This window comes from Heteronotia binoei, chromosome 8 (assembly GCF_032191835.1).
Source record: "Heteronotia binoei isolate CCM8104 ecotype False Entrance Well chromosome 8, APGP_CSIRO_Hbin_v1, whole genome shotgun sequence".
Lineage (NCBI taxonomy): Eukaryota > Metazoa > Chordata > Lepidosauria > Squamata > Gekkonidae > Heteronotia > Heteronotia binoei.
In genome coordinates this window covers 122117594-122139262 of record NC_083230.1, presented here as the reverse complement: position 1 = coordinate 122139262, position 21669 = coordinate 122117594, and the positions used below count along the sequence as shown (strand labels likewise).

Below are 21669 nucleotides of genomic sequence, written 5' to 3'. Positions count from 1 at the left end.
CCTGCTAGAATTCCTTATAGGGCTCTTCGTACAGGGCCTACTGTAAGCTCCAGGAGGATTGGCTGCATCAGGGGTGTGTGGCCTAATAGGCAAAGGAGGTCCTGCTAGAATTCCTTACAGGGCTCTTCGTACAGGGCCTGATGAGAGCTCCAGGAGGATTGGCTACATTGAGGGGGTGTGGCCTAATAGGCAAAGGAGGTCCTGCTAGAATTCCTTACAGGGCTCTTCGTACAGGGCCTGCTGTAAGCTCCAGGAGGATTGGCTACATCAGGGGTGTGTGGCCTAATAGGCAGAGGAGCTCCTGCTAGAAAAAGAGCCCTGATTATCAGCATGCATAAACAAATAGTTAACTCCTGAATCCAGGAAGTGAAGTTGCCAAAACCCAACAGGTTCCCCACTGCTGGAAGAAGGTACTGCTTGATATCTGTAGCAACAGGCGTGATCTCCAGGTCCAGTGGGATGGGATTTGGTCCTAGAATTCAACATAGGAATGTAGGAATCTGCCTTCTATAGAGTCGGACCCTTGGCCCATCAAGGTCAGTATTGTTTTTCAGGGGTGTCAAACATGCAGTCTGGGGGCCGAATCAGGCCGTCGGAGGGCTCCTATCAGGCCCCCAGCCAACTGGCTGTCACCTGCTTCCTTCTCCTTCTCTCTTGCTTCCTTCTACATCACAGCTTGCTTTGCAAGGCTTGCTGAATTGCACAACAGCTATAGAGCAAAACCTCTATTTTCTCCATTGGCTGAGGAAGGGGGAGAGGCAGAGCTTGTTTTTCCAGGCTCTCTCAATTGCGCAGCAGAACTACTGAGCCAAGCCTCCCTTCTGTTGGCTGAGGCTCCTCCCTTGGGGAGGAAGGGGAGAGGCAGAGCTTGCTTTGCCAGCATCTCTCAATCACACAGCAGAGCTACTGAGCCAAGCCTCCCTTCTATTGGCTGAGGCTCCTCCTCCTCAGTCCCCCGGGAAGGAAGGAAAGAGCCAGAGCTTCCTTTGCCCAGTTCCTTGGATCCCATGGGAGAAATAGAAAGAAATCACCTTTAAGACCAACGAGTACTAATGTTTCAAGCAAGTTTTAATATATATATATATTTAATTGTGTTTGTCTGTGCCCTTTATAAAGTTTATATTTCTGCTGTCTAATCTTAAATAGGTACACATATGGGCTGGCCTGACATGGCCCAACAAGGTCTCATTTATGTCAGATCGGCCCTCATAACAAAAGAGTTCGACACCCCTGCTGGCAGTAGGTTCTCTACAGTCTCAAGCCAAGGGGTTTCTCATTACCTGCTACTGGCACCAGCTTTCCAGGGTCTTAGGCTGAGGTTCTTCTCATCACTTTCACGCTGATCCCTGTTGGAGATGCTAGAGTCAAACCTGGGACCAGTCTGGTGCAGTGATGAAGTGCGCAGACTCTTATCTGGGAGAACCGGGTTTGATTCCCTACTCCTCCACTCGCAGCTGCTGGAAATGGCCTTGGGTGAGCCATAGCTCTCGCAGAGCTGTCCTTGAAAGGGCAGCTTCTGTCAGAACTCTCTCTGCCTCACGGGGTGTCTGTTGTGGGGGAAAGAAGATGAAGGAGATTGCAAGCCACTCCGAGACTCTGATTCAGAGAGAAGGGCTGGATATAAATCTGCAGTCTCCTTCTTCTTTCTTCTTCTCCTACTTCTCCCTTCAGCTTCTTCTCCTTCTTCTGCATTCAAAGTGGAGACTTTACCTTATACTGAATCACACCACTGCTCCCTCGGAGTCTGTATTGCCTACTCAGGCTGGCAGCGGCTTTCCAGGCACTACACACCACTTGCTTTAACCTGAACAATGTAATACACTGCACCACCGCTGCAGGTTCCCTTTGCCCCGATAAAATCTAGATGCTGAAAATGTCAATCTGAAGCTTCACGAGTCCCAGCGGAGTCCCAGGATTTATTTGGGATTTGCATGGGTGTAAAAGCCAGAATCTTCCCCTCCGTCTTCAGAGCGATGACTCAAGATTTATGTGAGAGAGCGCGGGAGTCAGGACTTTCCTTAAAGCCTCCTTTGGCAGAGCCGCACCGAAGGAAAGGAGTTCTCTGTGCCATCTGCCTGGGAGTATTGTTCGAGGCACAAAGCCCGCAGCAGAGAATCAATAAAATGCAAGTAATTGTAGCTGTCTGGCTGCGTCGGGGCTGCTAAGCAGGGAGCCTGGGAACGCAAATCAGATTCCCCTTTTAGTCGGCTTTCTTCTCTGCAAAGTAACTCCCCGCTGCTATAAATCTAAGATTACCACCTTGCTGGTGAAACTCCAACCGCTGGTTTCCTGGGTACGGGGAGGGGACTTCTACTCAGTCAGAATCACTCTTTCTCTTCTGATGCTTTGTTAATTGTATTTATTCTACATTCTTCCTCGTCCATCACCACCTGAAGTTAATTTTTCCTTCCATCCTTCCTCCCTCTTTTCCTTCCATCCTTTCCTTCTTCCTCCCGATCTTCCTTCCTTCTCTTCTTCCTCCCATCCTTCCCTTCTTCCTCCTTATCTTCCATCCTAGGGTTGCCAATCCCCAGGTGGGGGCAGGGGATCCCCCGGTTTGGAGCCCCCCCCCGCTTCAGGGTCGTCAGAAAGCGGGGGGAGGGGAGGGAAATGTCTGCTGGGAACTCTGTTATTCACCAAATTTTCAGTACAGCATCTAGCGCCTCTCCTCAAAATATCCTCCAAGTTTCAAAACGATTGCACCAGGGGGTCCAATTCTATGAGCCGCAAAAATGGTGCCCCTATCCTTCAATATTTCCTATGGAAGGAAGGCATTGAAAAGGTGTGCCGTCCCTTTAAATGTGATGGCCAGAACTCCCTTCGAGTTCAACTATGCTTGTCACAGCCTTGATCTTGGCTCCACCCCCAAAGTTCCCAGATACTTCTGAAATTGGACTTGACAACCCTATTCCATCCTCTCTCCCTCCCCATCTTCCTCCCTCCCTCCCTCCCTTTTTGTTTCTCTTTTCATTCCCCATTTGTCTCTTGTTTATTTCTCTTTGACGCAGGACCATTTGGCAAAGTAGTTTTCAGTATCTCATGGTTGATTCGGCACCCGTTGGGATCCCACTTCAGGAAGTCCAGATTCTGGCTCAAGCTAAGAGCCTGTCCCGACTCAGGGGGGGTCTTACCAATTGCTGCCACCACTCTGGGTTAAGGGTAGGGTTGCCAAGTCCAATTAAAGAAAAATCTGGGGACTTTGGGGGCGGAGCCAGGAGACTTTGGGGGTGGAGCCAGGAGACACTGGGGGTGGAGCCAGGAACAAGGGTGTGACAAGCATAATTGAACTCCAAGGGAGTTCTGGCCATCACATTTAAAGGGACAGCTCACCTTTTTAAATGCCTTTCTTCCATAGGAAATAATTAAGGATAGGGGCACCATCTTTTGGGGCTCATAGAATTGGACCCTCTGGTCCAATCGTTTTGAAACTTGGGGGGTATTTTGGGGAGAGGCACTAGATGCTATACTAAAAATCTGGTGCCTCTACCTCAAAAAATAGCCCCCCCAGAGCCCCCAATACCCACGGATCAATTCCCTATTATTCCCTATGGGAATCATTCTCCATAGGGAATAATAGAGTGCCCAGTAGACATTTCCCTCCCCCCCCCACGCTTTCTAAAGGGGGGGAGGGCCTCCAAACCAGGGAATCCCCCTCCCTGCCCCCTCCCTCTCTCTCTCACACACACACACACACACACACAAATACTTACTTGGTCTTCTTCCGGAGAACTGTGCCTGCTGTGAAAATGAAAGCAAAGAAGGGAGGGGCCGTTCTCCGAAGCCCTTCCTGTTTCCTCCTTCCTGCCCAGCCTTAAAGGGACAGGGATTTTACAAACTGCTCAGGAGCTCTATAGGTATGTTCTCCCCCCCTCCACCCCCCCGGTTCTCAATTTTTGAAGACCGGGAGATTAAGCTGGGAACCCAGAAGTCTCCCGCTAAAGCGGGGGGATTGGGACCCCTAGTTAAGGGTCTCCCTTGAGAAGGCCCAGAGTACCCTCCCAAGCCTCCCTTAGATTAGGCCAAATAATGGGCTTGAGGACCAGGCAGAGTTAACAACTGGGGGGGAAAGGCTTATTAAAAGGTCAATGCAATATAACAAGCAAGGTGCATAAAACAGGAAAAGGGATGAAGGGAAAAATAACCAAATGCCCTGACGCGTCTAAACTTACTGTCCCTAACTGTCTCAGTCAGACCTGGGCCTACTCACCCTACCTTACAGGGCAAGGGTTTCTCCCAGGCAGCAGCTCTTCCTCAGCTCTGCCTCCTAGGAAAAGAACACACACTTCCTGGGCTTGGCCTCTTCCCAAGCCCCACCCCTCTCTGGGCCTGTTTCCCTCCAAAACCCTCACTACCCAATCAGAGGGACAGAGGGGATCCTGGGAGATGTAGGCTTTTCTCAGTAACTCCTAAGCAGGCTTCTCTGGAGCCTGTAGGCCTCACTAGGCCCAGGATCATGACAGAGCCACAATAAATAAACGTCAGATGTTTGAGAGCTGCAAGACATGAATGTGAGAAGCAGAGAGGGAAGAAGGAAAGAAGATAGGGAGGGAGGTGGAGGTGGAAAGAAAGCAAACTTAACTTTAAATGTGTTCTCCAAGCCCCCCAATTCTGCTGGCTTTGCTTGGAGAAAGGATTTAAAGAGACAAATGCCTTCTCCAAGTTGACTGATGGGGTGCTGGGGGCTTCAAGAGCCACACAATATGTGTGAGTCACATGTGGCTCCCAAGCCACAGTTTGGCCACCCCTGGTATAGGATATTGTAAGCCGCTCCGAGTCTCTGATTCAGAGAGAAGGGTGGGGTATAAATCTGCAGTCTTCTTCTAAAAACTGGCAGAACCAGCGCCAGAACAGTTTTATTGCTGCCAGATACATTTAATGTAACTTAAATTATGTATTTTAACTCAATTAACTGGTTTTTATATGTTTAAATTTTTTAATTGTTAAATTTAAATTTTTACCTTGTTATGTTAATGTATGGAATGTTGTGAGCCGCCCTGAGCCGCGTAGGCGGGGAGGGCGGGATATAAATAAAATCTATTATTATTATTATTATTATTATTATTATTATTATTATTATTATTATTATTATTATTATTATTATTATTATTATTATTATTATTATTAAAAACACCAAGACTGATTTCCACTAGGCTTGTTCTGGTGTCCCCTCTACCTCCTCTTCTCCAGACTGAACCATGTCAAGTCCCTCAGCCTTTCTTCATGGGACTTCAGGGTCTCCGAGCCCCTAATCATCCCCGTCACTCTCCTCTGCCCCCCGCTCCATTCTGTCCACATCCTTCTTGAAGTGAGGCCTCCAGAACTGCATGCAAGACCCCAGGTGTGGCAGTGTACAGCGGGATTATGCCATCTTGTGATTTGGATGCTATGCCTCTGTTGATACACCTCAATATCGCATTAGCCTTTTTTGTCGCTGCATCACACTGCTTATATTTAACTTACGATCCACCCACACCCCCAAGCTCTTGTTCACACGCACTGCTACCTGCTGCTACCCTGTCGCAGTCCCTCTCTGCACCCTTCACCCCCAGGCTCCACCTGAAAAACTCCAGTATTTCCCATCCCAGAGCTGTTAACCTTATGGATTGCCCTCTTTCAGTTTCGCCTACCTCTCAGGGCTGTTGTGAGGGTAAAATGGGGAAGGGAGAATGACATAGGTCTAATGAACTCCTTGGAGGAAAGGCAGAGGGTGCAATAGATAAATAGTTGGATTGAGGCCACAGTTGAAAGGCTCCGTATAACTCTCTCTCTCTCGGCTTGACTTCGCGAACGAAGATTTAAGAAAGGTGCAGTAGACCACGTCTGCTGCAGGCTTGCTGGTGGCTGACAAGACCAATGCGGAACAGGCAGGTCCGGCCACAGTGGCTGCAGGGAAAAGTCTGGTTTGGGGTTGGTGCTGTAGCAGTGCGATTCTTCCTCAGTCTCCTTTTGTCCTCAAGACCAGCTATGCGTGTGTTCTCAAAGGAAGAGAGAGCCTGGTGGATGGTGTGCCTCCATGCTTTGCGATCTGAGGCTAGGTCAGACCACTGGTGATGGTTGATGCGACAGATGGCAAGGGATTTCTTCAAGGAGTCCTTGTACCTTTTCTTTGGTGCCCCTCTATTTCGATGGCCGGTAGAAAGTTCGCCATACAGGGCAATCTTGGGAAGGCGGTGGTTTTCCATCCTAGAAATATGCCCTGCCCAGCGCAGCTGCGTCTTCAGCAGCAGTGCCTCAATGCTGGTAACCTCCGCCCGCTTGAGGACTTCAGTGTTGGTCACAAAGTCACTCCAGTGGATGTTGAGGATGGTGCGAAGGCAGCGCTGATGAAAGCGCTCAAGGAGTCGCAGGTGATGACGGTATAAGACCCACGATTCGGAGCCGTAGATGAGGGTTGTCATCACAACCGCTTTGTAAACATTGATCTTTGTGCCTACAAGGACAGCTAAAAAACCAGTTGCCTGTGTTTCTGCTACTGTTGCCAGTGTCAGGTTGGGAAATTCTTAGAGAATGGAAACCTCCCGTTTGTTGAGGACAGGGGCATCAGCATGGAATGATACCATAGAGCAGGGGTGTCAAACTCATTTGTTATGAGGGCCAGATCTGACATAAACGAGACCTTCTTGGGCCGGGCTGTGTGTGACATAAAACGTAGTGCCAAGTAGAGGAGATATAAACTATATAAAGGACACAAACACCGTTAAAGATTTTATTTTTAAACTTGAAATAAAACACGCTTAAAACACTAGCACTCGTTGGTCTTAAAGGTGCTTTCTTTGTATCTCTCCTGTGTGATCCAGGGAACTGGGCAAAGGAAGCTCCGGCTCTTTCCTTCCTTCCCCAGGGGACCAGGAGGGGGAGGAGCCAATAGAAGAGAGAGAGGCTTGGCTCAGTAGCTCTGCTGTGTGACAGAGAAGCTGGCATAGCAAGCTATTTCTCCTCCCCCCACTTCCTCCCCAAGGGAAGGAGCCTCAGCCAATGGAGAAAACAGAGGCTTTGCTCTGTGGCTCCATTGCGATAGAGCGAGCCGGGCAAAGCAAGCTGTGATGAGGGAGGAAGGAAGCAAGAGAGAGGGAGAAGGAAGCAGACGACAGCCAGTTGCTCGGGGGTCTAGAAGGAGCCCTCCAGGGCCCTCATTGGGCTTTGGGGCTGTATGTTTGACACCCTTGCCATGGAGCCCACAATCCAAAATGGCCTTTTTTTTCAGCATACGTGATCTCAGTAGTCTGGAAATTGGTTCTCATTCTGGGAGTTCTTCAGGCCCAAACTGGAGTTCGGCAAGCCTAGCGTGGGAGTTTCTAAGCAAAACTGCATTGCATAGGGCAGGGGTGGCCAACGGTAGCTCTCCAGATGTTTTTGCCTACAACTCCCAGCAGCCCCAGCCAGCATGGCCAATGGCTGGGGTTGATGGGAGTTGTAGGCAAAAAACATCTGGAGAGCTACCATTGGCCACCCCTGGCATAGGGAAAGAGTTCCACCCACCCCCCTTTCTCCCCCTTCAAATCACATTAAATTTACATCTTAAAGACCCTGCGAGATCTCTCACTGGACCTTGAAACGTGTGTTACTTGTGGCTGACTTTCGTAAGTGCGCCTAGCAACATCCAGGCATGCAGTCCTTTTCTCCTCCATAAATGCTCTTCAAGAAGGGCGTACAATCAGGGGTCGTTTTGTAGAAAAATAGGTGGTGGAACTCATTAGCATAACTTTTTAGCATATGCTGCTCCCACCCTCCCTGCCAAAAGCAATCCGATGCAAGAAAGGAGAGCCCCGGGCAAGCGAGGCCTGCTTGGGGTGGCTAGAGATCCACCCAGCCCAAGCAGGCCTCGCTCACCTGGGGCTCTCCTTGGCCAACCCCTCCCCCCAGTTAAAAGGCCAGCAAGCCACCCACTGCCCCAAATCACATAAGAAGCGGAAAAAGGGTGGCATGGGCTTCTCCAGGGCTTAATGAGGGCTGCTGGGGGTGTGGCAAAGCTCCTGATGGCTGGCTGGCTGCCCGCTCTCCTAATCCAGGGATTGTTATGCAGCTACACCTACTATTCAATGGACAAAGTAGATAGGTGAGGAGTGGGGGCATCAGAAAAGTTCAGAAGCTGTGCTCCTGTGAGCTCCTGCTGAATTCAAGGCCTGTGAACGACAATAAGCGACCAGACTTTCCTTTCCTTACGACCTGCATCAATGCCTTTCTCTCCCTTTCACTGCCTTTCCAGGACAGAATCCGTCGCAGAAAAGATGCTGACCAATTGGTTTACCTTCTTGCTCTACAAATTCCTCAAGGTAAGATCACTCCCTTCGCGGTGGGCGCCTCGTACCAATCATGTATGCACGCTTGCTCTTTCACTCTCTCGCTCTCCGTAAAGAGCGCTGTTGTTCTCGTATGGATTTGGATTGCTTTAAGAGCCAGTTTGGTATAGTGGTTAAGTGTGCGGACTCTTATCTGGGAGAACCGGGTTTGATTCCCCACTCCTCCACTTGCAGCTGCTGGAATGGCCTTGGGTCAGCCAGAGCTCTCTTATCTGGGAGAACCGGGTTTGATTCCCCACTCCTCCACTTGCACCTGCTGGAATGGCCTTGGGTCAGCCAGAGCTCTCTTATCTGGGAGAACCGGGTTTGATTCCCCACTCCTCCACTTGCAGCTGCTGGAATGGCCTTGGGTCAGCCAGAGCTCTCTTATCTAGAAGAACCGGGTTTGATTCCCCACTCCTCCACTTGCAGCTGCTGGAATGGCCTTGGGTCAGCCAGAGCTCTCTTATCTGGGAGAACCGGGTTTGATTCCCCACTCCTCCACTTGCAGCTGCTGGAATGGCCTTGGGTCAGCCATAGCTCTCTTATCTGGGAGAACTGGGTTTGATTCCCCACTCCTCCACTTGCAGCTGCTGGAATGGCCTTGGGTCAGCCATAGCTCTGGCAGAGCTTGTCCTTGAAAGGGCAGCTGCTGGGAGAGCCCTCTTAGCCCAACCCACATCACAGGGTGTCTGTTGTGGGGGAGGAAGGTAAAGGAGATTGTAGGCCGCTCTGTCCTTGAAAGGGTAGCTTCTGGGAGAACTCTCTCAGCCCCACCTGCCTCACAGGGTGTCTGTTGTGAGGGAGGAAGGGAAAGGAGATTGTGAGCCGCTCTGAGTCTCTGATTCAGAGAGAAGGGTGAGGCATAAATCTGCAGTCTTCATCTTCTTCTTCTTCTTCACAAGAGCTCCTCCCCTGCCACAAATTTCGTTAGATTTTAAGGCGCTCCTGGACTCTTGCTTTTTTCTGCTGCTATAGGCAGTCTAACGTGGCGACCCATCTTGATCTATCTCCATAAGAACCCAAGAGAAGCCGTGTTGGATCAGGCCAGTGGCCCATCCAGTCCAACACTCTGTGTCACATAAGAGAAGCCATGTTGGATCAGGCCAGTGGCCCATCCAGTCCAACACTCTGTGTCACATAAGAACGTAACAGAAGCCATGTTGGATCAGGCCAATGGCCCCTCCAGTCCAACACTCTGTGTAACATAAGAACATAAGAGAAGCCATGTTGGATCAGGCCAGTGGCCCCTCCAGTCCAACACTCTGTGACACACAATGGCCAAAAAACCCAGGCGCCATCAGGAGGTCCATCAGTGTTGCCAGGACACTAGAAGCCCTCCCACTGTGCCGCCCCGAAGCACCCAGAATACAGAGCATCACTGCCCCAGACAGAGGGTGTTTTTACACTGTCAGTTTGTGACTCTCTATCACCGCATTGGAAACTCACTTTTTACATTGCCTAATGTTCTCACAACTGTTTTGCATCGTTGCTGCCCAAAGTATCTACATTTGTTTCAGTGAGATGCGTTCTGGTGCTGCCGCTGCAACATTTTTCTCAAAACTAGCTTTGATCCGGCCATTTCTCTACAGGTGTTTCAAACTTGTATTGTAGAAATTTTCATGCATTTTAAAAGACTCCTCCTAAAGCCACAAGGTGCAGTCATTTGCATGAGAACTGGCAGCACTTGAAATTTTGATATATCTTTGCTTGCCTCATCTTGTAATTTAAATGTGTATTGTTTTTGCAGTGTTGATACGATTTCCAAGCAATCGTATACATTTAACTAAGCACTGGTATTCCGGCTGCCCCTCTGATCAGAGAAACCCCCCACCCCCAAATTGAAACGCTTTCAGCAGGATATATAGAAGTTCGGCTACGCAAAATGAGCAGAGCAAATCCACCAACGTAAAAGGAAAATAGTTAAAGCGGAACGGTGGCAGGCGATTTGAAGACTCTAAAACTCTGGATCAGACTGAATGTAAAAACACCCAGAGAGTTCCAACAATACTCTGTGGCTAATAGCCACTGGTGGACCTCTGCTCCATATGCTTATCCAATCCCCTCTTGAAGCCGTCTATGCTTGTAGCCGCCGCCACCTCCTGTGGCAGTGAATTCCACGTGTTAACCACCCTTTGGGTGAAGGAGCACTTCCTTTTATCCGTTCTAACCCGACTGCTCAGCAATTTCATGGCGTGTCCACGAGTTCTTGTATTGTAAGACAGGGAGCAAAGTACTTCTTCCTCTACCTTCTCTATCCTCTGCATAATCTTGTAAACCTCTGTCATGTCAAACCACATCTGAATGCCTCTTGACTTGACCTGGATGGCTCACATTAGCCCAGTCTCATCAGATCTCAAAAGCTAAGCAGGGTCGGCCCTGGTTAGCACTTGGATGGGAGACCACCGAGAAAGTCCAGAGTCGCTCTGCAGAGGCAGGCTTTGGCCAACCACCCCTGTTAGTCTCTTGCCTTGACCTGGATAGCTCAGGCCAGGGGTGGCCAAAACTGGCTCAGGAGCCACGTGAGGCTCTTTCACACATATTATGCAACTCCCGGAGGTCAAGGAGGAACTTAATGCAGACTTTCTCTCAAGTCTTCCCTATGCTGGTCTTATGGGGACTGTTATTCCCAGCTTCTGCTCTTTAAAATGTCTCCTAATACGGTTGTGTTATATAGTGCATATGTATATATTTTATCTTTCTATGCAAAGAAAGTGTTAAGAGTTTTCATAAAGACATGTGTGTGTGATATTTGTTCCTATCTTGTGGCTCTCAAACATCTGACATTTATTCTGGGTGGCTCTTAGGTTAAGCAAGTTTGGCCACCCCTGGCTCAGGCTATCTCATCCAATCTCAGAAGCTAAGCAGGGTCGGTCTTGGTTGGGCTTTGAATGGGAGACCACCAAGGAAGGGCAGGGTCGCTATGCAGAGGCAGGCAATGGCCAACCACCCCTGTTAGTTTCTTGCCTTGACCTGGATAGATCAAGCTAGCCTGATCTCATCTGATCTCAGAAGCTAAGCAGGGTCGGTCCTGGTTGGGCCTTGCATGGGAGACCACCGAGGAAGGGCAGGGTCGCTATGCAGAGGCAGGCAATGGCCAACCACCCCTGTTAGTCTCTTGCCTTGACCTGATCTCATCCAATCTCGGAAGCTAAGCAGGGTCGGTCCTGGTTGGCACTTGGATGGGAGACCACCAAGGAAGGGCAAGGTTGCTATGCAGAAGATGAAGAAGATATTGGATTTATATCCCGCCCTCCACTCCGAAGAGTCTCAGAGCGGCTCACACTCTCCTTTACCTTCCTCCCCCACAACAGACACCCTGTGAGGTGGGTGGGGCTGGAGAGGGCTCTCACTGCAGCTGCCCTTTCAAGGACAACCTCTGCCAGAGCTATGGCTGACCCAAGGCCATGCTAGCAGGTGCAAGTGGAGGAGTGGGGAATCAAACCCGGTTCTCCCAGATAAGAGTCCGCACACTTAACCACTACACCAAACTGGCACCACTACTGCAGAGGCAGGTAATGGGAAACAACCTCTGTTAATCTTATACCTTGACCTGGATAGCTCAGGCTAGCCTGATCTCATCTGATCTCAGAAGCTAAGCAAGGTCATTCCTGGTTGGGTCTTGGATGGGAGACCACCAAGGAAGGGCAGGGTCGCTATGCAGAGGCAGGCAATGGGAAACAACCTATGTTAATTTCTTGCCTTGACCTGGATAGCTCAGGCTAGCCTGATCTCATCTGATCTCAGAAGCTAAGCAGGGTCATTCCTGGTTGGGTCTTGGATGGGAGACCACCAAGGAAGGGCAGGGTCGCTATGCAGAGGCAGGCAATGGCCAACCACCCCTGTTAGTCTCTTGCCTTGACCTGATCTCATCCGATCTCGGAAGCTAAGCAGAGTCGGTCCTGGTTGGCACTTGGATGGGAGACCACCAAGGAACGGCAGGGTTGCTATGCAGAGGCAGGCAATGGCCAACCACCCCTGTTAGTCACTTGCCTTGACCTGATCTCATCTGATCTCGGAAGCTAAGCAGGGTCGGTCCTGGTTGGCACTTGGATGGGAGACCACCAAGGAAGGGCAGGGTTGCTATGCAGAGGCAGGTAATGGAAAACAACCTCTGTTAATCTTATACCTTGGCCTGGATAGCTCAGGCTAGCCTGATCTCATCTGATCTCAGGAGCTAAGCAAGGTCATTCCTGGTTGGGTCTTGGATGGGAGACCACCAAGGAAGGGCAGGGTCGCTATGCAGAGGCAGGTAATGGGAAACAACCTATGTTAATCTCTTGCCTTGACCTGGATAGCTCAGGCTATCCTGTTCTCATCCGATCTCAGAAGCTAAGCAGGGTCATTCTTGGTTTGGCCTTGGATGGGAGACCACCAAGGAAGGGCAGGGTCGCTATGCAGAGGCAGGCAATGGCCAACCACCCCTATTAGTCTCTTGCCTTGACCTGATCTCATCTGATCTCGGAAGCTAAGCAGGGTCAGTCCTGGTTGGCACTTGGATGGGAGACCACCAAGGAAGGGCAGGGTTGCTATGCAGAGGCAGGTAATGGCAAACCACCCCTTTTAGTCTCTTTCCCTGACCTGGATAGCTCAGGCTATCCTGATCTCATCTGATCTCAGAAGTGAAGCAGGGTCGGTCCTGGTTGGCACTTGGATGGGAGACCACCAAGGAAGGGCGGGGTTGCTATGCAGAGGCAGGTAATGGGAAACAACCTGTGAATGTCCCTTGCTCCGAAAGCCCTGCATCTCTTGCCTTGAAAGTCACCCGCTTAATAGAAAAAGAGTGCCTTTAGCCTGGCACGCTCAAGCAAGCACTACCGCGGCACACAGGTCTGTGACGAGCACTCAATAGAGACCCCATTATTGCCGGGGCTGAGCCAGCCCCCTCCTATGATCCGCCACCTCTCGCGGCGGGGAAAGTTTTAAAGGGCCCTGGAAGGTCACTTTCGTGGTTTTCTCAATCAGATTCCCATTTCCAGCGGCAAGTGGGAGGACAGGGGAAGGTGAGTGGCTGAAAGCTCGGCTCTCATAATAGGCTATTTTATTTCCCCCCACTCGCCTCCTTGTCTCCCTCGCCTCGAGCCTGAAAACGCTGGCCGATAAGGGCAAGAGGCGGCCACGGGAGCAGCCATATGCTGCGGGGAGATAAGCTAATGAAGTGGCAGGCAGGTGTCGGAGGGGAAGCGAGGGCCCGCTGCGGCTCCTATGCCGCCAGAGAGCTTCGGCGCTTTCCTTTGCAGGGATTTGCAGAGCAGAGAACCGAAACGGCGCTTGCAGATTTGGGGTGAGACACGAGATGGGGACCCGAGCCAGAAACCTGTCCGACTTTAGAAGCAGATCGAGATGGGAGAAATGTCAACTGAGGGGTGACATGATCGAGGTTTACAAGATGATGCATGGGATAGAGAAGGTAGAGAAAGAAGTACTTTTCTCCCTTTCTCACAATATGAGAACTCGCGGGCATTCAATAACTTTGCTGAGCAGTCGGTTAGAACGGATAAAAGGAAGTCCTTCTTCACCCAAAGGGTGATTAACACGTGGAATTCACTGCAACAGGAGGTGGTGGTGGCTACAAGCATAGCCAGCTTCAAGATAAACATATGGAGCAGAGGTCCATCAGTGGCTACTAGCCACAACGTATTGTTGGAACTCTCTGTCTGGGACAGTGATTCTCTGTGTTCTTGGTGCTATGGTGGGGGGGGGGGGTACTGTGGGAGGGCTTCTAGTAGTCATGGCTCCACTGATGGACCTCCTGATGGCACCTGGGTTTTGGGCCACCGTGTGACACAGACTGTTGGACTGGATGAGCCATTGGCCTGATCTAACATGGCTTCTCTTATGTTCTTATGTGACAGAGAGTGTTGGACTTGATGGGCCATTGGTCTGATCCAACATGGCTTCTTTTATGTTCTTATGTGACACAGAGTGTTGGACTGGATGGGCCACTGGCCTGATCCAACAAGGCTTCTCTTATGTGACCCAGAGTGTTGGACTGAATGAGCCACTGGCCTGATCAAACATGGCTTCTCTCATGTTTTTATGTGACACAGAGTGTTGAACTCGATGGGCCATTGGCCTGATCCAACAAGGCTTCTCTTATGTGACACAGAGTGTTGGACTGGATGGGCCACTGGCCTGATCCAACAAGGCTTCTCTTATGTTCTTATGTGACACAGAGTGTTGGACTGGGTGGGCCACTGGCCTGATCAAACATGGCTTCTCTTATGTTCTTATGTGACACAGAGTGTTGAACTGGATGGGCCATTGGCCTGATCCAACAAGGCTCCTCTTATGTTCTTATGTGACACAGAGTGTTGGACTGGGTGGGCCACTGGCCTGATCCAACAAGGCTTCTCTTATGTTCTTATGTGACACAGAGTGTTGGACTGGATGGGCCACTGGCCTGATCCAACATGGCTTCTCTTATGTTCTTATGTGACACAGAGTGTTGGACTGGATGGGCCACTGGCCTGATCCAACACGGCTTCTCTGTAGCAGGAGTCCCGAAGCTCACAGGGTGTCTGTTGCGGGGGAGGAAGGTAAAGGAGATTGTGAGCCGCTCTGAGTCTCTGAGATTCAGAGTATAGGAAGAAGAAGACTGTAGATTTATACCACCCCGTAAAAAGTCTGCCGTGAAAACGTTGTGAAAGCAACGTCACCCCAGAGTCAGAAACGACTGGTGCTTGCACAGGGGACCTTTCCTTTTCTTCTCTCTGAATCAGAGTCTCAGGGTGGCTCACAATCTCCTTTATCTTTCTTTCCCACAACAGACACCCTGTGGGGTGGGTGGGGCTGAGAGGGCTCTCACAGCAGCTGCCCTTTCAAGGACAACTCCTGCGAGAGCTGTGGCTGACCCAGGGCCATTCCAGCAGCTGCCAAATGGAGGCGTGGGGGAATCCAACCCGGTTCTCCCAGATAAGAGTCCGCGCACTTCACCACCACACCAAACTGCACTGCTTCTGTACTGAATTGTGCATGATATTGCAACTGAGCCAGGACCCATGCGTCTGGCCCACTTCTCCTTCTCGGATTCGCAAAGAACCTGTTCCTAGTGAGAGCTGGAGCATGAAGCTCCATCTACCTCGCAGTCTTCTAAAATTAAACTCCAGCGCTGCTAATTTAGATCTATCTGGTTTCAACTTGCATCTGTCCTCTGCTTGGCAAGGGACCCACAATCGCCACTTAGTGCTGGAGACAGATTGAGATCAGGGCTATTTTGGGATATCCAAAGGGAGATCTTCCGTCCGCTTCTCTGTCCCTGAACATAGCGAAGAGATCAGGGGAACGCCGCACGGTTCTAACCCCAAAGAGTCTTTTATAGCTCTCTTGACACAAATCGGAGATAATGCCTATTCCAAGCTGCAGCAGTGGGGGCTTCAAGAACCACAAATTATGTGTGAAAGAGCCACATGTGGCTTCCGAGCCACAGTTTGGCCACCCCTAATCTGGGCGAAGGGTTGCAGAACAGATTCTGAATACTGAATTGTAGCTTTTGCTGGCATGGAATTGCCGCCTTCAGGAGGTGGGCGGAACGTGGGCCAAAAAGATGGGGGAGGGCTGGAGGTGCCATCTTGGAATGTGTTTGGGTGACATCTCCTTGCGTTTGCCTCCCCCAGGAATGTGCCGGCGAGCCCCTCTTCTCCCTGTTCTGTGCCATCAAGCAGCAGATGGAGAAGGGACCCATCGATGCCATCACGGGAGAAGCCCGCTACTCTTTGAGCGAGGACAAACTCATCCGGCAGCAGATAGACTACAAGACCCTGGTGAGTAATGGGGGGCCATTGCCATATCTCCCGAGCGGTTTGTTTTGTTTGGGGTCCCGGTTTCCCTCATAAGCCATTGGCAAAGCGGTCTGTCAGTCAGGGACAAACTGCCCACTCTCCTGCTACTGACTGCTCTTTCAGAGTTGTAGGGCCCGCCTCCTCCCTGAGGTAACTTTGACCCTGATTGGTCAGCTCCCCTGAGGAGATTCTTCTATGCATTTGCCACCTAGCTGTTACTAGTTGCTCCTTATTTATTTATTTAAAACACTTACGATGTTCTTATTTGTACACCTTGTTTATATCCCACCTTTCTCTCCGATAGAGACCCAAAGGGGCTTTCAGCCTCACATTTTATCACAACCACCCTGTGAGGTAGCTTGTGCCTGCCCCAAGATCACCCAGCAAGCTTCTGTGGCAGAGGGGGATTCAAAACTGGGCTCCTCAGATCTATGTCTGACACTTTAACCCAGGGGTGTCAAACTCATTTGTTATAAGGGCCGGATCTGATGTAAATGAGACTTTGTTGGGCCAGGCCATGTCAGGTCAGGCCATGTGTGCACCTATTTAAGTTTTGGTAGCAGAGATATCAACTTTATAAAGGACACAGACAAACACAATTAAATTTTTTTAAAAAAAATCCCTTAAAACATGCTTAAAACGTTAGGACTTGTTGGTATTAAAGGTGTGTTCTTTGTATCTCTCCTATGGGATTCAGGGAACTGGACAAGGGAAGCTCTGGCTCTTTCCTTTCTCCCTTCCTTCCCCAGGAAACCAGGAGGGGGAAGGCAGAGAGACTTGGCTCAGTAGCTCTGCTGCGCGGTTGAGAAAGCCTGGAAAAACAAGCTCTGCCTTCCCTCCTTCCTCCCCAAGGGAGGAGCCTCAGCCAATGGAGAAAATAGAGGCTTCGCTCTGTAGCTCTTGTGCTATTGAGCAAGCCTTGCAAAGCAAGCTGTGATGCGAAGGAAGCAAGAGTTAGGGAGAAGGAAGCTGATGACAGTCAGTTGCTCAGGGGCGTGACAGGAGACCTCTGGGGGCCTGATTCGGCCCCCGGGCCACATGTTTGACACTCCTGCTTTAACCACTCCATGTTTTTTCCTTATGGAGCTCAAGGTGCTTTACAGCTTAGATACAAATGCATAACATAAAAAGCATAAGAACCAAAATTTAAAATCACAGTTCAGGATTGTTAGTAAACTTAATCAAATGCAGTTCTAAGTGAAGCTGTCTCCCACTGCCTCTAGAACAGGGGTGGCTAAACTTGGCTGACAGAGGATGGCCGAACGGAGGATCCAACAAAGTGACTCTTAATGATTCTTGCCATCATTTAAATATGTAAATGGATATATAGCGCCCGGAACATCTCTGATGCTGTTAAGTTATAAGTTATAGATTATATATGTTGGATTAGTTTTAAGATGTATTAACTATGTATAATTTTAATGTTGTTTTAATAATTGTATTTATGTAATGCCTTATTGAATGTTGTTAGCCGCCCTGAGCCTGCCCAGGCGGGGAGGGCGGGGTCCAATTAAAATATAATAATAATAATAATAATAATAATAATAATAATAATAATAATAATAATAAACTTGCTTAATGTAAGAGACACATAGAATAAACATCAGATGTTTGAGAGCCACAAGACATGAATGTCAGACGTTTAAGAGCCACAAGGAAGGAAGGAAGGAAGGAAGGAAGGAAGGAAGGAAGGAAGGAAGGAAGGAAAATAGATGGGGAGGGAGAGGTGGAAAGAAAGCAACTTTACATGCATTCTCCAAGCTGGTAGCTGGCTTGGCTTAGAGAAGTGATTTAAAGAGAGAAATGCCTTCCCCAAGGCAGCTGACAGGGTGGTGTGTGCTTCGAGCTGCAGTTTGGCCACCCCTGTTGTAAATTTTTAAGAGTCCACGCTCTCTTCATCAGACACAGCAGAGCAGAAATTGAGATCTGAGTCCTTCTATCCTCTCTGGAAGATGGGAGGGGTGTTGCGAACAATGCTTGTAAAGGATGCAAAGGTGCTCCGGGCATCGTCGTCCGCTGAAGGGAGACAGCCGTGTCGGTCTGAAGCAGCAGAAGGAAGTGTGGGTCCAGTGGTGCTTTTAAGGGCGCCTGCACATGAAAGCTTACACCCAGAACATTGAGCGCTGAGAAATTTTAAAGTGGCTGTTATTTTAGCAAGCGGAACATTTTGGCTATAGGTACGTTTTAACCTGGAAAGTACAATGGCCGTATGCAGTAGACTTACCTCCCTCCCTTATACACGGAATAAAACTTGGTTGGTCTTAAAGGCGCCACTGGTCTCGATCTTTGTTCTCAGCGTATTTCAGAGCAGAGGGGAAATGCTAGGGGGCAAACAAGTTAGCATCTGTAGTGATATAAAAGTCCTGCGTTCCTATTCAGCCCTAGAGGGAGCACACAGCTGGCCCTACACTGTCTGGCACCAGAGGCAACTTCTGGCCCACACACCCCTGCACTGATAATGTCATTGAGTCATATGGGGGGCACCCGATTCAGTGCCCTCAGAAGGCCAGCGCCCTGGGCAATTACATTGTGCTGAACTTGCAAATGAACTCAAATTCAGCAATCTTGTACTCAGAGCTATTTCGATAGGAAAAAGCCCAGCAGGAACTCATCTGCATATTAGGTCACACCCCTTGACAGTCACCATTGTTTCGCACAGGGCTTTTTTGCAGAAACATCCCAGCAGGAACTCATCTGCATATTAGGTCACATCCCTTGACAGTCACCATTGTTTCGCACAGGGCTTTTTTGCAGAAACATCCCAGGAGGAACTCATCTGCATATTAGGTCACACCCCTTGACAGTCACCATTGTTTCGCACAGGGCTTTTTTGCAGAAACATCCCAGCAGGAACTCATCTGCATATTAGGTCACACCCCTTGACAGTCACCATTGTTTCGCACAGGGCTTTTTTGCAGAAACATCCCAGGAGGAACTCATCTGCATATTAGGTCACACCCCTTGGCAGTCACCATTGTTTCGCACAGGGCTTTTTTGCAGAAACATCCCAGCAGGAACTCATCTGCATATTAGGTCACACCCCTTGACAGTCACCATTGTTTTGCACAGGGCTTTATTGCAGAAAAATCCTAGGAGGAACTCATCTGCATATTATGTCACACCCCTTGACAGTCACCATTGTTTTGCACAGGGCTTTTTTGCAGAAAAATCCTAGGAGGAACTCATCTGCATATTATGTCACACCCCTTGACAGTCACCATTGTTTTGCACAGGGCTTTTTTGCAGAAAAATCCTAGGAGGAACTCATCTGCATATTAGGTCACACCCCTTGACAATCACCATTGTTTCGCACAGGGCTTTTTTGCAGAAAAATCCCAGCAGGAACTCATCCACATATTAGGTCACACCCTTTGACAATCACCATTGTTTCACACAGGAAACTGCATATTAGGTCACACCCCTTGACAGTCACCATTGTATCACACAGGGCTTTTTTGTAGAAAAAGCCCAGCAGGATCTCATTTATGTATTAGGCCACATCCCCTAACACCCAGCCAGCCGGAACTGCGTTCCTGCTCAGGAAAAAAGCCCTACATGTGCTCTAGTTTCTCTTTGAAATTTCTTTGTCTGAGGAAGGGTCCAAAGGAGGGCGACGCAGATGGTGAGGGGTCTGGAGACCAAGTCCTATGCGGAAAGGTTGAAGGGGCTGGGGATGTTTAGCCTGGAGAGGAGGCGGCTGAGAGGTGATAGGATCACCATCCTCAAGTACTTGAAGGGCTGTCAGATAGAGGATGGTGTGGAATTGTTTTCTGTGGCCCCAGAAGGTAGGACCAGAACCAACTGGTTGAAATTGAATCAAAAGAGTTTCCGGCTCAACATTAGGAAGAACGTCCGTTAGAGCAGTTCCTCAGTGGAACAGGCTTCCTCAGGAGGTGGTGGGCTCTCCTTCCTTGGAGGATTTTCAACAGAGGCTAGATGGCCCTCTGACAGCAATGAAGATCCTGTGAATTTAGGGGGAGGTGTTTGTGAGTTTCCCGCATTGTGCAGGGGGTTGATCTAGATGACCCTGGAGGTCCCTTCCAACTCTATGATTCTATGACCTTGTTTGGTGAGGTTCAGTGGCCTGGAAGGCTGAGCATCAGGGTAGTTCTGAAACTTACCCAGCAGGGCTGGTCCCTAAGAACATTAAGCCAGCGCCACAGTGCCCTTGAGCGATCGCTGGGCAAGATGGCCCTTGCAGAGCTCCCGTTTGTATTAACGGGGTTTGCACATGAGAAGTTCCCCATGGGCTCCTGAGTTAAAATAGGCCTCTCGTTGCAGACTGGTGGTGCAAAGTCCAGGAAATCTCTTTTGCCAACAAAAAAAGGGGACTCTGCCCACCCCCTTCCCGTCCCTTTGAGGCTCTCAAATACCACAAAGAAGCTGACATGCTTTCCTCCGGAGAAGGCCTTCCCCCCATCACTCAGCACCGTTTGATGTTAATCAGCTTTTCCCTCTTACATCTGAAGAGCAGGCAAATCTGTTCCGATAAGGATCTCAGCCCGATTTATGGAGATCCACTCCAGCCCGGAGATTAAAGGACCTGAATGAGGCATTTCAGTCACTCTCTTGCCACCCCCGCTGTCCCGCCTTTTCCCTTTCTGGTCACACAAAGAAGTTATTTCAAAGTCCATGAATAGCATATTGTTCCCCTGGAATAACAGCAACAACAGATTTTGCACTTGAGATCATTTGTCCTCATGGTCACAATGCGCTGATGCTATCGAGAAGAAGGGACTCTAGTCCTCTCCCATCCCTGCTGGCATTTCTGCTTGAAAATTGCCAGTGCCGGTCACAGTGAAGAGGGGCACCTCTTGGCATTTGGGTGTGGGAGACAAAAAAACAATTCCGCTATCCAGGGCTTTTTTTCCCCTAGGAAAAGCCCAGCTGGAACTCATTTACATATTAGGCCACACACCCCGACATCACCATTGTTTCACACAGGGCTCTTTGTAGAGAAAGCCCAGCAGGACCTCATTTGCGTATTAGGCCACACCCCCTGACATCACCATTGTTTCACACAGGGCTTTTTGTAGAGAAAGCCTAGCAGGACCTCATTTGCATATTAGGGCACACCCCCTGACATCAGCATTGTTTCACACAGGGCTTTTTGTAGAGAAAGCCCAGCATGGCCTCATTTGCATATTAGGCCACACCCCCTGACATCACCATTGTTTCACACAGGGCTTTTTGTAGGGAAAGCCTAGCAGGACCTCATTTGCATATTAGGGCACACCCCCTGATATCAGCATTGTTTCACACAGGGCTTTTTGTAGAGAAAGCCCAGCATGGCCTCATTTGCATATTAGGGCACACCCCCTGACATCACCATTGTTTCACACAGGGCTTTTTGTAGGGAAAGCCCATCAGGACCTCATTTGCAAATTAGGCCACACACCCTGACACCAAGCTGGCCGGAACTACGTTCCTGTGCGTTCCTACTCAATAAAAGCCCTGCTATTTGCCTCAGAGGTAGGGGTTGCCAGTTCAAGGTTGGCTGGGAAATACCTGGAGATTTCAGGCATGGAGTTTGAGGAGGGCAGGGCTTGGAGACGGGATGAACTTCATGAGGTATAATCAGGCCTCGGATTCAGCAGGAGCTCCTGAAC

At 49.6% G+C, this 21669-nt stretch overlaps 1 protein-coding gene across 1 annotated transcript in view; it reads left to right on the top strand.

The window, feature by feature from the left end:
- Window positions 1-21669, top strand: part of PLXNA4 (plexin A4) — a 930623-nt gene that overhangs the window by 710087 nt on the left and 198867 nt on the right. Inside the window, exons 22-23 of the mRNA XM_060246008.1 lie at window positions 8207-8273; window positions 15896-16042. Coding sequence (XP_060101991.1) covers window positions 8207-8273; window positions 15896-16042 — 214 coding nt within the window. The remainder of the gene's footprint in view (window positions 1-8206; window positions 8274-15895; window positions 16043-21669) is intronic.